Here is a 21,083-nt window from a genome sequence, read left to right as displayed (position 1 = left end):
ACCATTGCTTGTTAAATGTTACAATACAAAGCTTCAACGTGCTCTAATTACTATAGTTTAAAAATACACGAATTTTGATTGCTAAATATTTGTCGTTTATAACACCACCGACTGATAGTATTCTGTGCAATCACTATTTGTGACATGACATTGTTGTACCTAGAATAAATAAAATGAAATATTTAATAAAAAATGTATTTTCTTATATAAATATAATTTAATTTTTTATTCTCATTGAAATTATAGTAGGCAAGAGTATTAGATCTTCGTCTTCATTTTAACATTAAATGTATGTGGTATATATTATATTTATAGTCTTTGTGTAGTTTACATCTTTTAATACTAATTAAGAAAAAAAATACTTTAAAAGTAAAGAAACAATAAAATAAAATTTATTTTATTGTTAAATTATATTAGTTAGAATAATCGCTAGATTTTAATAACGTTAAAAAATTATACTGCTAGCGCCACCTGTGGAAGAGATTACTACTCACATGATGTCTAATACTTAACAAATATGTAAAGGAAGTCTTTGCTTCACTAGATGCCGCTTTAAAGTTAGTCGATTTGCAACATAATAAGTAAATACTTAATTTAATTTATCTTTTCATTAACAAATCAATACAAAATATTTAAGAGCATAGAAAATTTCATATATTTTAAAATAATTATTTTACCATCAAAATATCTTTTATATCCAAATTATATTTCTAAACGAAAATGCACTTTATAAAATGTCATTGTATAATCTGTGCCTGTTTTCTGGCTGTGACTTGTGTTCACAAATCTGCCAGCTGGGCGGTTCCGATTTTCATTATTTATGTTATTATAATTGTACAAAAACAAATAATTCTTGCCCTTGTGTGCCTAAGGAACAAAATGTAAGTATGCTTATTATAATTATTTCTTTCTACATTTTTTCTATTGGCCAATCTCTTATATTATTCCAATATGAACTTTGTTGAGAAAGTAACAGTACTAAATAGAAATTCCGACGCTTATATTTATTGTAACGTTATGTTCTACAAAACAAACAATAAAAAATACTTAATTTATTTGCGTTCTCGCAGTCATTTTCTATATTTTTATTAATATTTTTAGTGAACTAAACCGAAATATTTATAAGGTAGTTATGAATGTTGTTATTATTTTTTTTTAATTAATTGCTTCGATAACTCGTAAAAATGCTGGTAACATATATTTGTTTTTTACATTTTCTAATTGGCTTCCAAATTAAATATATATATTAAACTAAAAATTAACAATGTGTAAGTTAAAATTTTTTTAATTGAATTTTTACCTGTCACTTCACTCAGTAAGTGTACATTTAAGCATATCTATTAACAACTATATGTAATGACATTTTTGATGTTCTTGCATAATTAATTGGTTATTTTATAATATAACAAATGTCAAATAAATATTATCTGGATTATAATACTTGTTCGAAAGTTACAGGAATAATTATTAAAACAGGATGTAATTTTCCAAATATTTACATAAATGAAGATTCCTTTATTTGTTTTGCCGTAAATGTTACTATGGTGTGCTTAAGAAAGAACAATTTTCATTTCCTTTCTGTGTGAAAAGACAAAGTACCACATTAAGTTCTTTCATTGAACAACCAATATGTAGAAAATTAGCAGAGTGCATTTACACAAGATTTTCTCAGTGTACAGTGTATATCCAAGATGTGGTGTAAAGATAAAAAAATAGTATAATTCATAACCTCCATTAAGTATCTCCTTAGCATGCAATATTGTAATTTAACAATTTATAGCCAAAGTTATATATTCTCAAGCTAGTTTTTTTTCTCCGTAATGATTTCCTGCTCTGGTAACAACATCAAATCTTGGCATTGAGTTTTGTCACTCAGTACACATTGTCTCGATATTGTACAGTATGTAGGGATCAGAGTGTCAACACTATTTTACCTTTACTTACCCTGCTACTTGTGGGATATAGCATGAAGTGAATTAAAACATGTATGTAAATGTCGGCTAACTAATGTTATTAACTTTTGTTGTTATTTATAACAGATATAGCTTTATGTATGAAGTTAATTAATTTATATAGTTCTTATCTGTTTTCTTATAAGTTATCATAATTATGTTTTTAATGCCTAGACTATTCGGCAGAAGGTGGAGTATGGAAGTGTCTTAATGGGATGGGAAGGGACTTGTTTTGATTAGGTTTCCAAGTTCTCTGTGTCTCCCTGCTATGTGTGGATCCCTGCATTATGAATCTAAAAAGAAAATATTGATACTAAAATAATAGTAAAATACAAACTCCCTAATTCATCAGTATTAAAGATTTGAGGGTGCTGATTGTTTTGAATGTTCAGATAATAGGATTGGGTAGTAAATAAAGTGTTTCATAAAAAAAATCATGTTAATATAAAGATCTTTATTTGAAAAAAAATATATAATAATAATAATATTTAAATTACTCTAAATTAGTTTATTCTTTCTTATTTTATAACTTCACAAAATTGAACTTGTAAGAGTATGGGAAAGTTTTAGTTTTTATTTCATAATAACAGTTGTAATAACAACTATGTAGTGTGACAAATATATCTCTTAAGATAAATATATTAAGAATCAGGAGGCCAATTGATAAAGAAACACTTTATTTATATGTATTTTGTTTTGGCCTTTAGCCTTTTCTTTACTAATATTTATCTTAAAACATCTTCCCTTATTTATCGCTTAAATAGTTAATCAAGTCACATATTATCAGTGCATTATCCACTTATCACCCATTTAGAGACAGTGCTAGGTTGCCAAACTTAATGTGCGTAGCAAAATAACTTCTTCTAATGTTAAGACATTCCTTTCTCCGTTGTCCGTCCAATTTAGAGACATTGTGTGTTGAGTTGCGGAATTTAACGCCGTGTAAAACAAACAAATGGTTGTACAGCCATATAGCTGTTGTTCAAATTATCTCCCTTTATGAGACGGTTTTCGGTTCTCCTCACCTGGTATTAAGACATGATATTCTCTTTTTAACCGACTTCTGTAAGAAAAGGAGGTTATCAATTCGACTGTATTTTTTTTTTTATTTATTTTTTATTTTTATTTTTTTTTTATGTTTGTTACCTCATAACTTTTAACTTGGTGGACCGATTTTGTTATTTGAAAGGATACACTTCAAGGATAATTTGGTGAAAGTTTGGTTAGGTTTCGATTATGGAATCCGGAGAAAATTGAGAATGTTTGTTTTTTTTGGTCAAAAATTAATTATACTGTAATAGTTACAAGCAAAAACTTTTTAAATTGATGTCAGAAGTGAGATTCCTGATCGTTGCATTTCTTTTCAACCAATCTCAAAAAAGAGGATGTTCTCATTTTCAACCAACTTCAAAAAAGGGAGATTCCGAATTCACCCGAATACTTTTTATGTTTGTTCTTGTCAATATACCAAAATGTAACTTTGCACAAAAATAATAGCTAATTAAATGAAGTTTTACATAGAACAATCACAACCACTCGTTGACAACCACTACCACCACCATCACCACTCGTTCAAGAAGCATCATTTTAAGATCTACCCATCACTAAAAATCGTAAAATAAATTAATTTTTAACAAAAACAAAAACCGACTTCTAACAACGAACTAAAAAGTGAAAAATAATTATATAAAGATTTTATAATTTTGAAGTCGGTGTCAAACTAATGCTACAACACCTTTACTACAATATCTAATTACTAAGCCTGTTTGTTTTACTTGGCACCGACTTCAAAATTATAAAATCTTTATATAATTATTTTTCACTTTTTAGTTCGTTGTTAGAAGTCGGTTTTTGTTTTTGTTAAAAATTAATTGCGGCCAAATTTCGAGATATTTCGTTCGGAGTTGCGGAACTAAACGCCGCGTAACACAAATAGCTCCACGGCAATATAATGTCGTTATTCATATAAAGAAATTGTTGCGTGTTCACCAACGAATAGCAGAATCAGGCGTGCGGAAATACGTATCAAAGAAAAAGCTGCGAAAAATTAATTGGTTAGAAGGGGACGGTAGATGGGTTCGGTGGGTGTGTGCGGGCGAGACGGCATGCGGGTCGACGTCCTCCCGTCGACTGCGATCTCTATAACTAATCGAGATGTGGCGGTAACTTGGTGATAATTAAGGCATTATGTTGTTTAACTTGTTGTTTTACTATTGAAATTAAGCTTAGATATGTTCAGGAGGACGCGAGGGATGGCAGTTCATATCCTTTTTGAGGGAATGTTCATTTTTATATACTAGCAGCATTTACCTGCAGCTTCGCCCACATGGTCGTAGGGTCTACGTGTTAATGTACATGACACATTCTAGGAGCCTAAAGTAATTTTAATTGCACTTCTGGTTAACTTGAAATGATAAATGCGATATAATAAAGCCTATTCTGAAAGATATCCTTCCCCGATAAATGGAATATCCAAAGCGAAAAGTTATTTCTGATTCGAACTAATAGTTCCTGAGATCAGCGTGTTCATCCAAACCAACTAGTTCAGCTTTCTAATATCATTTTCAGTCTAGTTTGGTAAATACGGACTTTGCTAAAATTTTATCATTTTGGACTGCATTATATATTTAAATATAGAGGTCGTTTCTTACTTTTTATTTATTTAGAATATTTTATAAATAGATATGTCAAATTTAACTAATTTTATAGCTTGATTTAGACTGACTTATTTGTTTATATTTATTTTAAACATATAAGTATTACTGATAAACGGAAAATATTATGCATGTACATGTCTTATCGCACTGCGAATGTAATTATTTCATAATAATGCGATTTTTATGTAGCGTACATTTGTTTGAAAAATGTTATACTATGTTATAGTGTTATCATTTAAAAATAATTTGTTTTAAAAGCATAGTAAAATATAATTATTTTATATTTTACTATGCTTCTACAAGCTTCTCATTATCCTATGTATAGCATTGTATAGGATTGGCGGAGGGTTCTTAGTGAAAAGATTTCGTTCTCCACTCGCCGCCCGATTTTCGCGATATTCCTTGTAAAAACACATAAATAATTCCTCCGATTAGGATCGAACTCAAACACCTGTAAAATACGGGGTAAAACGTGAAGCTGAATAATATCACTTTGTATAAGATCAAAAATCTTAATTATAAACTTTACTTGTAAAAGACATGGGCAAAGTAAAGAAATAAACTAATTAGCCGACATACTAATATATTAAATGAATTACATTAAACATAAGAACTTACTTAAAATAGAAACATACGCAATCTCTTATGAGAAATCCTATTTGAATGAAGAAGCCTGGTTTAGACGGTGTTACCTAAATGTCTTCCATATATTATAATAATAATATATGTAATAATATAGTGAAGATGTGATACAGGACCTCTCGTGACGTGTGCTGGAAAAGCGATGGCTATGGGTTTGATTCCTACTGAGTGGAATGAAATACTTATATTTTCGTTTCCTCGATGTGGTAACGTGGCTAAGTGCGGTGTTAAACCCCGCCATTCACAACAGTGCCTCGAGAATTTGGCGGATAGTGAGAACGGAGCGTCTTAATGGAAAAAAAAAACAACACTAGGTCATTTCTTTTTTGAGAATTGAGATGTTTATATTTGAAATATTTTTACATCAGGTTAACTAAATTAGGTTGGTTAAGCAACGCTAGATTCCGCCATTTCAACACGTAATATCAGTATGGTTAATTTTTTTTACTTGTAACTTTCGAGCGTGCCAGTTAGCGGTTATAGATTGCTTTATATATAATGTCCTGTTATATTATAGAGAACGTGAAAGAGATTGGTTGTTAACACGTAATGTACCTATGTACATATAAAGTGCTCAAGAAATGAAGAATCTTGAATCTCTATTAAATGTGCTTGCGAATTTTTTTTATATAAAGCAATTTTTTATTTTAATATATTTTGGAAAATAATTTTTATTCCTACATATCTTTCATAATGAGCTTACCTCAGTAGACAGGAATGATATTGACTCCGTTACTGATTTTCTGAGCTTTTTTAAGCTATTGCTTGTCCTAATAAGTGCGGCATTATTATTACCGTTCTTCATTCGTTACAAATAGCTGTTAACTGTTATCTAAAGAAAATTAAAATATAAATATTTACCCGAAGTTGGCATCGAAACCACAACCATCGCACACACTCATTCTTTGACATTCTGAAAGAGTGCTGTAACTGCGTCACCATGACGTCTGTTAGTTCTCTTTATCACAGTAAATATCTGTTTACAAACTACAATGGCATGTGCATTTCGATAATAAAAGTATTTCTTTGTTGTTTTTTAGTTTCTCGCTGTAACTTAGTGTTAAGTCATTCCGTTTTCCGTCCAATTTTCGCGTGTGTATTTACGAAGCTCAACCGAAATTATCTAGTCACCAGGGCGAAATGAAAATAATCCGACTGGGAATCGAACCCATAACTGTCGCATATATAGCCACGTCAACATAATACTTACCGTTGACTATGACTCAGTGCATAGTCGGTGTCGGATAACCCGTTTTGTTCGTGTAATACATTCAGTATGCATCATCGTAGTGACATGACTCTGAACGGCTCCCCTGCAGTTGAAATTGAGGTGGAATTTTAATTCAATTGTCGTTTGAAATTCAGATTTGTCTGGTTTTTGTATGGGGGTGTTTTACGTCTTTGGTATTTGTATCTTTTGGGCTTCACGCTTTATCCCGCTATGCAAATAGGTACTAATGTCAAACACTGCATTATTCTCTTTTCGTCTCAATTCGAGACATTGCTGGTTGAGAGGCGGAACCAATTGAATGTTGAACGGACTCTGTCTGCCCCAGTACTAATTTTGATACTTTATTTAATTTATCATTAATTAATTTGTAATATATAAAAAGAATTAAGTACAAATAAAAAATCAAAAGTATTATTTTAATTGCAATCATTTATATTGAATAAATACAAAAATTATTGCTAAAAATTCAGATTTCAAAATTGCATTTTAACTCGAGGATCACTTTTTTCATACAAATTTAAGTAATAAAATCATATTTTTTATTATTTTTTACCTATATTATATTTTTTCACTAATTATAGAATAGTGCGGGTATGACCCCTGCTACGTTCCAATTTTTATACGTTTATAAAAAAAACATATCTAAAAATTTGTTCGTCTCTGAAATACAACTTAAATGTAAAAGGCTTCAAGTAAAATTAGTTTGGCAATTTGCCTTTTAAATGTAACGGACGGACAGTATTGCTTTCGACATAATAATAGCGTGGACTAGATTTCGCGCTCTACAATTCAATCTCAGCTATGTTATACTTTATACTTGCATTAATATGTATATACCTACATGTTTTTTACATGTTTATATTTTTCACTCTACGCTCTATCCCGTATCCCGAGAGGGAGCCTAGTGTTAACACTTCGCTCCCCACTTTTCCCCAGGAAACTCAACGCCGCCAAAATAAAATACAATCAGTTATCCTCCCAACGTGTCTAAACCAATTAAGCACGTTTTCTATCTTCTCTGCAATATAAAAATATATGTTTTACATTTTAAATATTTAATTTCCTCGAAAAGCAATCGAACTCACAACCTGTCGCGGTTAGTCTCACATTGAGTTACGCCATTCAACTCGCAATGCCTCCAGAATTTGGTGGAAAATGGGGAACGGAAGTGTCTTAATGAGATCGGAGTGTCTTAACACTAGGTTCCCAGACTTAAAAAAAATATATATATAAAACTTGAAACTTGTCTTGTATTGCACATTTAGTTTACCTTGTGACCTTCGTCTCTCTATTCGTGTCCGTCCAACTTGTATACGAGGTATAAAGTTAGTCAACAAAAGCAGTTTTAATAAAATATTTAATGCTTAATGTAGCTAACGAAGGTCACTTTAAACGTATAGTACATATAATAGGCGTGTACTGAAGAAAAGTAGGATCAGTAGTTGGAGGTGTTTGAGGGTTCAAATCATGTACGGTGGTCTTTTTATTATTAACTAGCGGACGCGCGCAGCTTCGCTTGCGTATTTAAGGGTGAATTCTAACAACCCATGAAACATGTGTTTAATGAAATATTTTTAAGAGTCTAAATTTCAAATTTTATTAAAATCGGTGCCGATTTAAATTTTTTTCCATACAAACTTTGAACCCCTATTTCACCCCTTTAGGGTTAAAATTTTTCAAAATCCCTTCTTAGTGGATGTCCAGATTACGAAAGTAAACATCTGTCCAAATTCCACGTTTCTACGCACAGCGGTTACGGCTGTGCGTGCGTCTTACCTCAGTCAGTGAGGACAAGTCCTTTTATATATATAGATAGATAAGAGTTAAAATGATTATAGCTTACTCTTGTTTAAAGGGTCCTAGTCAGAGAGAATAGAGAACGATCCCTACATACATCTTTTGCCTCGTCTACTGGGTGTCCTCATGCTTTTAACGTGGTCTTCCTCCAGTATCACTGACACAGTGTTCTGGAAGGTCCACCCAGGCTTCCTCTTACCTCTCTTACTCTTGCATCATATATCTTTATTACTATTCTTTCATCATTCATCCTCTCAACGTGTGTAAACCACCTGAGCACGTTCTTCTATCTTTCAATATAAAAAATGCATTTTATATTAAAAATAATACATCGAGGTTATCGTGGCGCAGTGAAACAGCGTCTAACTGTAATAACGACGGCTCTGGATTCGATTTCCACACATAGAATGAATTATTTTCTTTTGTCAAAGTCAATGTTGGGTTCAATCACTTAAACTTCTATGTCTCTTCTATAACTGAGCAAAAAGTAGGAACGGGAGCGCCTTAAACCTTAACGCTAGGTTCCTTCTGCTTACCCTACTGTGGGATAAGGCATGAAGCTGTTTTTTTTTAAATATAATATGTTGAATTGGACCTCAAGGCAATCTAGTGCATATATTTATTAAGTACGAACATTTTGTACCGTATATAAGAAAACTAGTTAGTGAGTGACTCACTCTACCCACGTGGTGTGTCCTCGACTCCAAAGACACATTGGCTTATAGTCAGCCGGCCTCTAGTCTTTTTTTTTAATTCAAGTGTTTTTTCTATCGGTTTTATTTTATTTTTGATGTTGGTAGTCAAGTTAGTTTTTTTTTCTAGTCGTAAGTTAGATTCTCTAGAGTCTGGAATATTGGGTGGGAAGTATAGAATGGAGTGTCATAACACTAGAATCTCTCTGCCTACGGTAGTAGTACGGTACGTTACGCGTAGTACCTGTAGCGGTTTAATACAAATATTTTGTTAAAAATTAATACTTTACTTTTTTTTTTCAAAAAGTTTTAAAGCGTAATTATATCGTGATTGTCTCTTATGCATAGCAAATACCCATGATTTCGCTCCATGAATAGGCATTATGAATGGCACAGATGACGATCTTTACTCACCGTAGACGGGATGTTTGACGTTAAAAATGTCGCTCTAGTGCCTAATATTTATGTTTGAAGGTCTTAAAAATAAAATGTATAAAAATGATGAGTTTTTGTTTTTTTTTTACTTAACGCGTTAGCTGTAGGTAGTCTAATGTAAATCCTATACCGATTCGACTCGAGATCGACTTCGATACTTTTTACTTTGTCGATTTGATTTAACAACGTCCAGTGATGTGTTCCGTCGCCTGATACACGTAATGTCTCAAACATATTAGCATACTTCGTCCCGCATTTTACAGAGTAAGCAGAAAGAACCTAGTCTTAATATTAAGGCTATACGTTCTCCTATTTCCGTTCAATTTTCAAGACATTATTTGTTGAATGGCGAAACTCAACGCACCGATTTGTCATGACATTCTCTTCCCGCTCCCTGTCCGTATACGAGATATTGCTTGTAGAATTTTGACATAAATACATCACCTAAATAGAATTAAATTTGAATTTGCGACTGTCGTGCAGCAAAGGTATTGTGGGCTATATTAAAATTATTAACATTATGTAAAAAAACTTAACTTCACGCTGTATCCCGCACACAGCAGGGTAGCAACATTATGTAACCTAGCCTTCTTCAGTAAATAAACTATCCAATAACCCATCAAATATCCAATACCATTTTTTTTTTAATTTCAACATAAATAAAATAAAATCAATATTTTTTTTAAATTATTTCATTATTTTTTGAAAATATCAATATTTTCAAAATAAATAAAATAAATAAACTGTTCAGCCCTATAATATTAGTAAATATAGTATATATATATAACTATGTACAAATGCAAAATAAAATATTTATATGTATTTTGTTCCAGTTAATGTTCGAGCCAGCGGTAACCGTGACGTGTGCATCGCATTTTACAGTAATTAAAGGTAATGCCTTTGAAACATATCACATTCATTAAAACTTTTGTATTGCGTTTTTTTTAATATGTAGTTATAGTACGGTCGTCGAGCCGTGGCCGGTCTGAGGTTAGATGGTGAAGATGGCTGCGCGTATATGTTTTTCGGATTTTTCTTTTTACTTTTCATTATTTTCTTCTCGAGTCAATAATACGCAAAAGTTCAGAAAGCTTACCGTCAGAGCGGTCACAACTCGTTGACCGTACTATACATATTAACTGGGTAAACGATATATTAACTACTATTATAAAGTACTTCTTTTAAGTGTTTTTTTTTAATCTTACTTTGATTTTTTAAGTTAGTTATTTTTGAAAAGAAAGTTACTTAAAAAAAGTTTTTAATTTGCGTGAGTTGCCAGCATTCACAAATCGCTTTGTTGGTGTTTGTGTTTGATTTTCTTTTTTGTGTATTTACGCTTTTATATTGAATTGAATTTGAATTTTGATTTTACTCATCTAACATATACCATTGCTGAACGTCATAAAAATGACACATGAAGTTTTTGTACTTAAGAAACCTGTGAACTTGACATAAAATCGACCAAAACCTAATCTGTCTTCAATTTCATTAAGAATAGAAGTAATAATACCTTTGCCACTCATAAGCGGTGGATATTTCGATTTCTCGCTAGATTTATAACTTTCTTTTAGTGTTCCAATGCAGGCAGATGGACACTCTGCCATGCTTCAGGAATTCAGCGGAAACTGGGGATCGGAAGTGTCTTAACACTATGTTCCCAGGTTCCCTCTGCCTACCTTGTTGTGTGTTTACAGCGAGAAGCTAATAAAGTTATGACAGAATAATAAAAATAGGTGTTAATATTAGTAGGGATAGCGATAAGTCACGGAGTCTTAGGGCAGCCGTAAGCGGCTAACTATAAAAAAAATCTAATTTAATTAAATTCCTCCGATGTGGTCAAGCAAAACGGAGAACGGAGACACTAGGTTTTATGTATTCTCTGCTATATATATATAAACTCAATATGTGTACATTTATAAAATATAGTATTTTCACCCAATATAGACATCAAGTAGTTTCGAATAAGGAACAAGAAACCTTCTAAAAGCAATGGTATTATATCGGGAGCACTCAAGAATATTCGTTTAAGACGTTTCTAAAATAACCTTTTTGACACGAGTGTATTGAATCATTTATGAACACTTTTGGACTTGGTATTTGACTTGATATATTTAGGTACCTAAGATTCTAACGGTTATCAACTATAGTAGTTGCTATAAATACTTAGTATTAGTAGGTAATTCTGAATATTATATTAAATCCATAAATATATGTATTTATAAATCTCTTTCGTTACTTAAGTGACTGACAGACAACGTAAAGCCAAAGCTTAGGCTACGCAGCCGTTGCCATTGCCAAAACAGCTTTCCAACAAAACAATATAAACCAATGTTATTATCAATATCACGGGATATCTTATAGACAAAATTGATTATACACACTTGTAGAAAAAAATATTATCTATATTAATATAATAAAGCGGAAGAGTTTGTTTGTTTGTTTGTTTGAACGCTAAGATCTCTGGATCTACTGGTCCGATTTACTTTGTTTTTGTTTTGTATGAAAGCTGCATTCTTCAGAAGTGCTATAGGCTATATAACATTACATTACACATATAAACTAATATATCTTAAAGTACTTTCTAATTTGACATGCAATTTATTCTGCCATGTTAATAACAACCGTCGCGTCGCTACGCAACCGTTACCGCGGCATTTTGATATTCATCCTTATGAAAATAAATATTATAGTCACTTTTAGCATTTTATCTAGATTGAAATTATAGCTTACTGTATAACATACTAATAAATAATTAAGGAGATGTCACTGATTCAAAATGACCTAGCCTTCGGGCGGCATAGTGTGAGTATGACCGACGCGAAAATATTCTTATAGTTCAAGCAGGCGTAGCCGCGTCCGGGTCCACTAGTTATTCTATAAACGTAATTAAATGAATCATAGCAACTTCAAGTTGTATTTTCCATGAATATTCCTCTTAAGACGTCATTTACTTGTGGTAGCTTAGATGATGTTCCGATATGTTGGGCATGTCGCTGCTAATTCTAATTGTTTCATTTTAATTTATTTATTTGTTCTCCAAGGCATACCTTGGTACTTAGGCTTAAGACGTTAGCCACATTCCGCCGAGATCTTGTGACATAGAGTGATGAAACTCAACACCGCGCTTTGCCTCGTTACCAGGGCGAGGAAATGAAAATATTAACTATTTCGTTATTCCGAGTGGGAATCTAACTCACAACCATCGTCTCAGAAGAACTCATTTCCCATATACTGTTCACAACTCGTCTCTGATGAATCAAAGTGCGGCATTGAGTTTCTGGGACCACTGTCATCGACCAGGGGTCCTCATGCTTTTCACATGACCTTCCTATCGATACCGCGTTCTCGAAGGTCAACCGAGTTCTCCACCTGCCTCCCTCAGCTGTATGGGGAAAAAAAAATCCAAAAGCCACTTATCTAATTCAAAATATTTAGGCCACAAAATTTAACTCTGGTCTCTATAGTCCTCGAGACTAGCCGGACGTGCTCGCGAATATTTTATGCATAGAGAATGCAACGATAAAAACTCGGCACGTTTTTTCAACAGTAATATAATCACTACTCTACAGAACGTTTTCAGCTATATAATTATTTCAAGAGACTTTTCACTTCGCGGAGGTTTTTGTTTTGAAATATTTAGTTTTACTGTAGAGGTCAGTCGCGGCGCAGGGTGTGACTGTAAACGCGACTGGTTGTAGGTTCGATCCTCACTCGAGGAATTGAAATATTTGTTTAAATTTGTATTTTCTTTTCTTCGTTCTGTGGAAAGCGCGGCGTGGAATTCCTCCACTCCACACGCAATACCTCCAGAATTCGGTGGAAAATGGGAACAGAATCTCTTAACAATAGGTTCTCTGTCTACTCTTCTGTGTGTGGTATACAAAAACTATACGTGAAACTGTTTTGTTTTTGTTACTGTAATAGGTAGGTGTACAGTGTATATAGAATGCTAGATGTGATGTGGTTTGGTTCGATGTTTGAATCACCTGTAAGTTTTAAAAGACGGCAAGTTTAATTTACAGCATGCGTTATGGATTCAATTCCTCCTCGGAAGTTTGATGTAATGATGCCTAATTAAAATTGTAATACAGCTAATGAGTTAGTAGGTTGAACGCCCTAATCTCAGGAACAACCGATTCAAATGTAAAATAATGGTCATGTTGGATGGTCCATCATTGGCTTATAGGCTATAACTACGTCAAGTTAATCTTTTCGATCGTAATCCATTATGCTGCGGTCAGATACACCCAGGGTACATATCGTATGTCAAACAACACAAGTAGTTACTTCTCTTTGACCACGTTAGCAGCAGTAGGTAAAAGCTAGTGTGTCATAAAAGTATTTTTTTAGCTTCACCTGTATCCCGGACATAGTAGGCTAGCTGAAGGAACCTGAGAACCTATTGTTAAGATTCTTTTTTCGCATTAAGACACTTCCGTTTTCCACTTTCCACCGGTTCTAGAGTTCTGGAGGCTTTGCGTGTTGAGGGGCAGAACTCAACACTGCGTTTTGCCGAGTTATCAGAGGGAGGAAAATGAAGATATTAAATATTTCATTCCCTCGTAGAAATCGAACCCACGGGATTGTGTCACAGCGTCACGACGTACTATTGAAGGAACACAATATCTTCAGACTTGTCGCTTCTTTGCGAAATCAGTTCTCTCAAAAGACACAATTTTCCAAGAGGCGACTTACAAATTGACATCGTCATAGGAAATATCTATAGTGTAGAGAGTGTAGACTGTAGACGTTTTAGATCGATTTTACTCTTTTGCTGATAACGAATACAATATTGTTGTGCGGTATAAAATTGAAATCAATTCATATTTTAGCTTTCTAATAGAAAAATAACGACCGGCCCAGTCATGGGCCAGGGGCACAAAGTGTGACTGTAAACGCGATTGTGGGTTCGATTCCCGCTCGTGGAAATTAAATATTTTTCGCGTTTACTGTCACGCGCTTTAGCCACGACGCCCTCTAATATTATTTGAAATAATTTTAAATCATCTAGAATATAAAGTAAATTTAGTATTTGTCTATAGTTCTTATATACCTAAAATATAGAATGCTATGACTAAGAGCATAATGAGTAGAGCGTGTTATAATTTCAGGTCAAATCGATTTTTACGTTCCTTCAATGATTAACGTTGCTTATAATTTACTTTGTGATTTCAAGGTATTTACGTATATATATAAATCTTACATATATTAGTGAATTAGCTTTCACTTTCGGCTTCGCCCGCGTGGTTAAATGGAAATGCTTAGGATTGTATATGGGTTTATTCAAAGATATGTGATGTATGAATGAAAACGGCACCTCAAGAAAGATCGGTTTATAAATACGGGCCTAAATTCCCGAGGTAACTCTGACCGCAGGCATTATATTATAGAATGAAGTGTCTAAGCACTATGTTCTTACTGACTATCACAAAAATGTGTTTATACATCTTTTCCGATGAAAAGTTCCTCAATTTGAACTTGCAGTCTGTTTACTTACTATTTTTTTATTTTTACTGAGACCTTAGGAGTTTTCTATTGAGATTTGTCCTTTTACCTTTTTTTTATTTGTTTTTCTTTCGTGAAACCTACTAAAACACCACACAGTTCTCGAAGTTTCGTCAATATAAAGAGTCACTACGTATTGGATAGCGAAACCTAACTTATACTATGCCTAGAAAACGAATGTTTTTTAAATGTAAACGTTTTTCTTAGAGTTATTTAAACCTATTTTTTATTTTAACATTTTACCTTATTTAGACCGTCGTGGCGCAGCGGGTGGTGTGACTGTAACGCGACGGTCGTGGGTTCGATCCCCACTAGAGGAAATGAAATATTTATTAACGTTTATATTTCCATATCTTCGCTCTGGTGTCGAGGCAAAGCGCGGCGTTGAGTTCTGCCACTTAACACGCAATGCCTCCAAAATTCGGCAGAAAGTGGGGTACGAAGTGTTTTAACACTAGGTTCCCTCTGCCTACCCTACTGTGTGCGGGATACGGCGTGAAGCTGATTTATTTATTTTCATCTTATTTATATTGAGGCTGTCCTGCGTCTGACGTTGTTGATTCGATTCCCACTCGAAGGAATTACTTATTTTCATTTCGTTGTTCTTATAACAAGACAAAGTTATATGTTTTTTATGTAAACAAACGCAAAGTAATTAAATAAAAAATGCATATTCATTAAATACGAAATTAAAACCCTAACTTTCTATAAAACAAGTATTCCTACTATGTATTAATTATTTAAATTAACTACCAAAACATTTCAACCAGTACCAAAACTTAACAAGACTCGACACAAATTAATTAGAGTAGAAAATTATTTATCATTTCAACCTAGTTTAGTAGAACTGACCGAAATAATGTCTAATAAATAAAAGTTTACTGCGCCCCGTGTCGCGCCCACCCGGGCGGTATACGGTAATCCTAATGTGACCAGACGTCAAGTCTTGCACGAGACCGTCCCGTCGCTAGGGTGTCGCGGTGTCTCCAAAGACGATAAAATATGGTTGAAATGCCCCATTTTTGGTAATGACACGAAAATTTGGTAGGTCGAAAAGAAAGCACCCAAATTTTTTGCTACTAAAGCTATATATTTCTGCTGCTAGTCACTTCTATAAAATATGAAAGCACTAAGTGAAAACAGCTGAAAATTAAATACAAGTACAAACACAATTACCTTTAAAAACACGAAAGCCGAACAAACAAAAACACACATAAAAAAACGTAAGCAACCAAAAAAATTACTCTACATGTTTTTTTAATACAATTAATTTAATAAGATGTCCCGTTTTCAGTCGAAAAAAGAATGGTCACGTTAGGTATACCCAACCCATAATGAGTATTGACGTCAGTCGATTTCTGAACTGAAATGGAAAGGAAACAAAGGAATCTAAGCGTTGTATAGTCGCTTTTATAGCTTTTCTAGTTTTTCTTTTTGGGAAGTAATTGCAGTCAATAGAAGGTTATATCGACAAACTTACGACAAATCATATCTAAACCTGATTATATTTTTTTAAAAAGACAGCTTCACGGTTTTTCTCACATATAGCACGAAAGGCCGCAGGAACGTAGTGTTAAGACACTCGCTTCCCTACAATCTATCTGTATTTTACCAAGTGTCACATACAATTGTTACCAGCATAAAAAAACAATCGATGAATCAGACTGAAGGGAACGTTAATATATTGTCCAATATCTCTATCACGTAATGTAATCTTCGAATTTATAAGAGTGTCAAAGCGGCAATGACAAGTCCCCCCACTAACGCAATGTCTCTAAGAAAATAAAAATCCTAAGGAATTACTATCACCTATCACTAGATTTATCTAATTCAGAAAATTTAAAAAATCATAAATAAATTTCAGTATCACATCAACCGTAAATTTCCACGTCTGTGCGTGCGCCCATCACTAGAATTTGAGCACCCCTTCAAAATACACCAATCTGTCCAATCCATAGAATCTGTGACTATCATCTACAGTCGTTTCTCTGCTACTAGGATATAGCGTAAATAAATTGAAAAACTAGAGAAAAGAGTGTCTTAACACTAGATTCTCTTTTATTGTGGGTAAATTAAGTATAGGTAATACGTGAATTAAGAGATACTATAGGTAAATTAAGTATAGGTAATACTTAAGTTACCTACAGTTGAAATATACGAGAGCAATATTTTTTTCTGTTTAAAATTCAAGTACGTATACTTCACTCATCCCGACTGCAAATAAACCAACTTAAATCAATTAAGAGCTACTTTTCATCTCGATGCGCATATGTTTTTGTATCTCAAGTAGGTATGAAATGTATGCATGCTTATGCTTGTATAGACGTATGAGAGATTTCACTTTATTTGAGATTTTTTTATATTTAAATATATAACATTTTTTGTATATAGCTTATTTTCATTTATTTTTGTTGTTTAAGTAAATTGATACAGGAAATAGTAATTGTGGAAGCTATTATTTTTGTTTTATTAAACGGCGATAAAATTATGGTTGGCGTGAGGCGAATGCTACGGTTGTAGGTTTGGTGCCCACTCGTAGCAATTATTTTTTCTTCGCTTTGGTAACAAGAGCAAGCACGCCCTTTATGTTCTGCCACTCAGTTCGACCTGCAATATGCGAAATAGGTACATTGTGAGGCCAAAAAAGAGAACATGGATTTTATAAGTAATTTAAATGCCGGCGTGACACAATTGAAAGATTGAAAATTCCACTATCCAAGGTTTCTAAAATTGGCGGAAAGTGGAGAATTACAGTAGGTACTTAATATTGATGATATAGGTCCTACCTACTACATGGAGCAAGCTCCTCTGCCTCTGCCTCTGCTACTCCACCTGACTGAGACGCGTGAAATTTTACAATTAATATAATTAATATTTTAATTGAACACGTCAATTAACCACAATAAATGTATAAATATAAACCAACGATATGGCTATTAACGCGAATTTTCATTATTATATCATTTGGATAATGCGCGCGCTTCGGACTACGCGGCATATACTGTTTGATATTTGGAGACGGCTTTTTTATTGTTAAAAATATAATATTGTTATATATATTTTTTTATCTTTGCTTTTATAGTTATAGTAATCTTATTGATTATCATTTTGATGATCAAACAATATTTTTTATCTTTAATACGATATACAGATAAAAATAAAAAATTGCACATCCTCTTAGAATTTATTTACTAGCCGTTTCGTGTCATCGTTTTCGTGAACTATAAAACATAAAATCTCGTTTTTTCCCGTTTCCATGAAAATTACGAGAAATCATCTTAGTGCTTAGCTGCACTCTCTAAGAAATTGTACTAGTCCAAGTACATATCAAATATCAGCGTTCTACGCCGCGTAATTTTGGCTATGCGATGTCTGTTAGTCACATTATAAAGGGTCGATATAAAAACAGGAACACAGATTATCCTGTAAAATTTTTGGTAATTTTTTTCTTGTCTTGTCTTGTGAATTTTGGTCTTCCAATTCAAGGCCGCCGTGGTGCAGAGGTACAAGGGTGTGACTGTAACGCGACGGTTGTGGGTTCGATCCCCACTCGAGGACATGAAATATTAATTTACGTTTATATTTCCATATCTTCGCTCTGGTGTCGTGCCTCCAGAATTCGGCAGAAAGTGGGGAACGGAATGTCTTAACACTAGGTTCCCTCTGCTTACCTGCTGTAACTGGGACACGGTGTGAAGCAGATTTTTTATTTAAGAAAATTATTATAGCTATTATCATTGTTTTTATTTTATTTAAAAAAAAAAAAAATGCTTTGCCGAAAAATGCTTTACTGTCGTCTGGTAACCATTTGTTTGACAATCACAAAATAGCCTAAAGATTACTTAGCTAATGAACGAATGAAAGTCAAATAGAACATATTCCTTCTATCTAAAGCTCATTCATTAGCGATTTTGTCAATTTACCTTGACAACTTCCAAGTTTTTTATTAAATAAGCATTTAAATCAACAAGTGAAACCATCGTGGCGCAGCAATATAGCGTCTGCCTTTAAAGGCGACGGTTGTGGATTCGACTTCCACTCGGGGTAAAATTTATTTTCTTTTCATCAAACGTCACACTGGTAACAACGCAAAGCGCTGCGATGAGTTCCTCCACTCTACATGCGATATCTCAACAATTTTGCGGAAATTGGAGAATCGAATTTCTTAATTATCTACCTATCCTTTTACGGGATACAGCGTGAAGCGTAAAAAATATATGATACAGATAAAATCAGCTTTAAATAAAAAATATAGTAGTCACCCTACTGGTGACGGACCAGCGGCCTTCATGCTTAGTGGTTGGCCGACCGCCGCGCGTATCACAAACTTTCACCTACGCGACTTGTCAAAACTAATGCGATATTATATTCTATTCTATAGATATATCCATTCTTTTCTATCGTAGTTACGATTACTTCAAAGATTATTGGTTTTTGGGTGTTTTGTGGTTTTTTTAGTGTTGGTGTTAAGAAAGGAAAAATTTCCATACATACAGTTAAATATTAGTTGCAGTAATTTCTACATTTCATTTGTAATTCAGTATAATTAACTACATTCAAGATAATATATTTAAAATTGTGAAAAAAGTGAAAAAGATACGTTTGGATACTATATGCGCGGCTTTAAAATTACCTAATTTCCCCAAAGGCGTGGCTTAATTAGACCCCACTTTAGCTCTCAGTGAGTACTTAGAATTTTATACGCGTAGTTTTTAATTTTTCTTTGTTTTTGTAAATAATAATGGGATTATTTTCCCATGACGAATAGAACAACCGCCATGGTATTCTATTACGCATATATTATTGCGAGTTCAGTTGTTTTGAAACAAAAAAAAACATGTTACGCATACATAATATATCTAAGGTGGAAGTGCATCCGGAGTCCTGCATTCGATTCCCATGTGCATGTATGTATACACTGCCTGTTTCATATCGGTCATGCAGGATTGGATTCATTCATATAAATGTTTTAAAAATTTATTGAATCACTGTGGTATCTACTTTTGTATTAATATAATTTTATGAATAACTTTGGCATGTCTTATTTTCTTTCATTAATTAAATATTTAGTATATCGACACTGAAAAATCATGGGTCATTTGTGTACATTCATTCATTCATCAGGTATATTGTTAGACATGTCTAAATAAAAGCATACTTTTAAATGTAATTTGTTTTTTCTACACACAGTTAAAATACGCTTTTCTAAATCAAGTGCAATAGAATAAATTCGGAGCTATATGACATATGTACATTAAATGATTTTTAAGTCAAATAGTTTACTGGTAACCTCTAAAGAATTCCACTACTTAGGACCTGGCTCCATCAGGCCAGCTCGATGATATCATATAGTATTGTCACCTATGCTACTTTAAACTGCCAAATTTCATGATACAATTATTACAAGTAGTTTCAATTCAATTTCTTAACCGCGAAACTTCAACATATTATATTTATATCGAGATAGGCCTAAACTTAATGATTTTAAGTAAAAAAACACTTTTAGTAAGAATTCATCACATGTGATAATACAATTTTTACAAATCAGTCATATTTAACTTCTTAAATCTTATATATAAGATGGTTAGAAGCTACAATCTGATAAAAGCGTGTTCCTCCACAACTCACCCACGATTTACCCACGGCACAGAGAGGACTCCCACCACCCGTTCTATGGCCAACTCAAAATGAAAGTGGACGTCGACGCGAGGGAAGCAGCCTGCAGTGCTACACCGTTAACTAGTAATACAGAATCGCCCGTCTCGTTCCTTGACGGTTTGTTTTGACATTTAACTAGACTAAACACGTGAGGATTTCCGTCTGTTGGTGCTGCTTGAAGATGGTCAGTTAGTTGAAATTTACATTATTGAAATGAAGTTTGCCTGGTAGAAGTTAGTTAGTTGAGTTCAGATGATTGAAATGGATTATCTGATTTTCAATTTGACATATTCTGATAATGAAATTGGATTTTTTTAAAGAGTTTTGATTGTAGTAAGCTTTAAAGGATAGGATTTGTATGCGGGAAATATATATTTTAAAATACATTACATAATTTTTGCATTAGATTTTGATCTAGACTTAGCCCAGTTCCACAGCAGACAGAAATCCTCAAATACCATAATGCACTGAACATGTCTACATCGCACTGTCTAACCCTACACAGCTTCGATTG

General features: G+C 33.2%; 1 protein-coding gene across 3 annotated transcripts in view; it reads left to right on the top strand.

Moving 5' to 3' along the window:
- The first annotated feature begins 762 nt into the window (after window positions 1-762).
- Window positions 763-21,083, top strand: part of Evi5 (ecotropic viral integration site 5) — a 47,152-nt gene continuing 26,831 nt past the window's right edge. For all 3 annotated transcript variants that reach the window (XM_085206187.1, XM_085206189.1, XM_085206188.1), the window contains exons 1-3: window positions 763-881; window positions 10,240-10,297; window positions 20,562-20,686. In XM_085206187.1, coding sequence (XP_085062313.1) covers window positions 20,599-20,686 — 88 coding nt within the window. In that variant the 5' untranslated portion in view covers window positions 763-881; window positions 10,240-10,297; window positions 20,562-20,598. The remainder of the gene's footprint in view (window positions 882-10,239; window positions 10,298-20,561; window positions 20,687-21,083) is intronic.

The sequence above is a fragment of the Heliconius melpomene genome, chromosome 21 (assembly GCF_056956725.1).
Source record: "Heliconius melpomene rosina isolate 202511_hmr_F chromosome 21, ASM5695672v1, whole genome shotgun sequence".
Classification (NCBI taxonomy): Eukaryota; Metazoa; Arthropoda; class Insecta; order Lepidoptera; family Nymphalidae; genus Heliconius; species Heliconius melpomene.
Note: the sequence above shows the minus strand (reverse complement) of the source record. Positions and strands in the feature narration are given on the sequence as shown.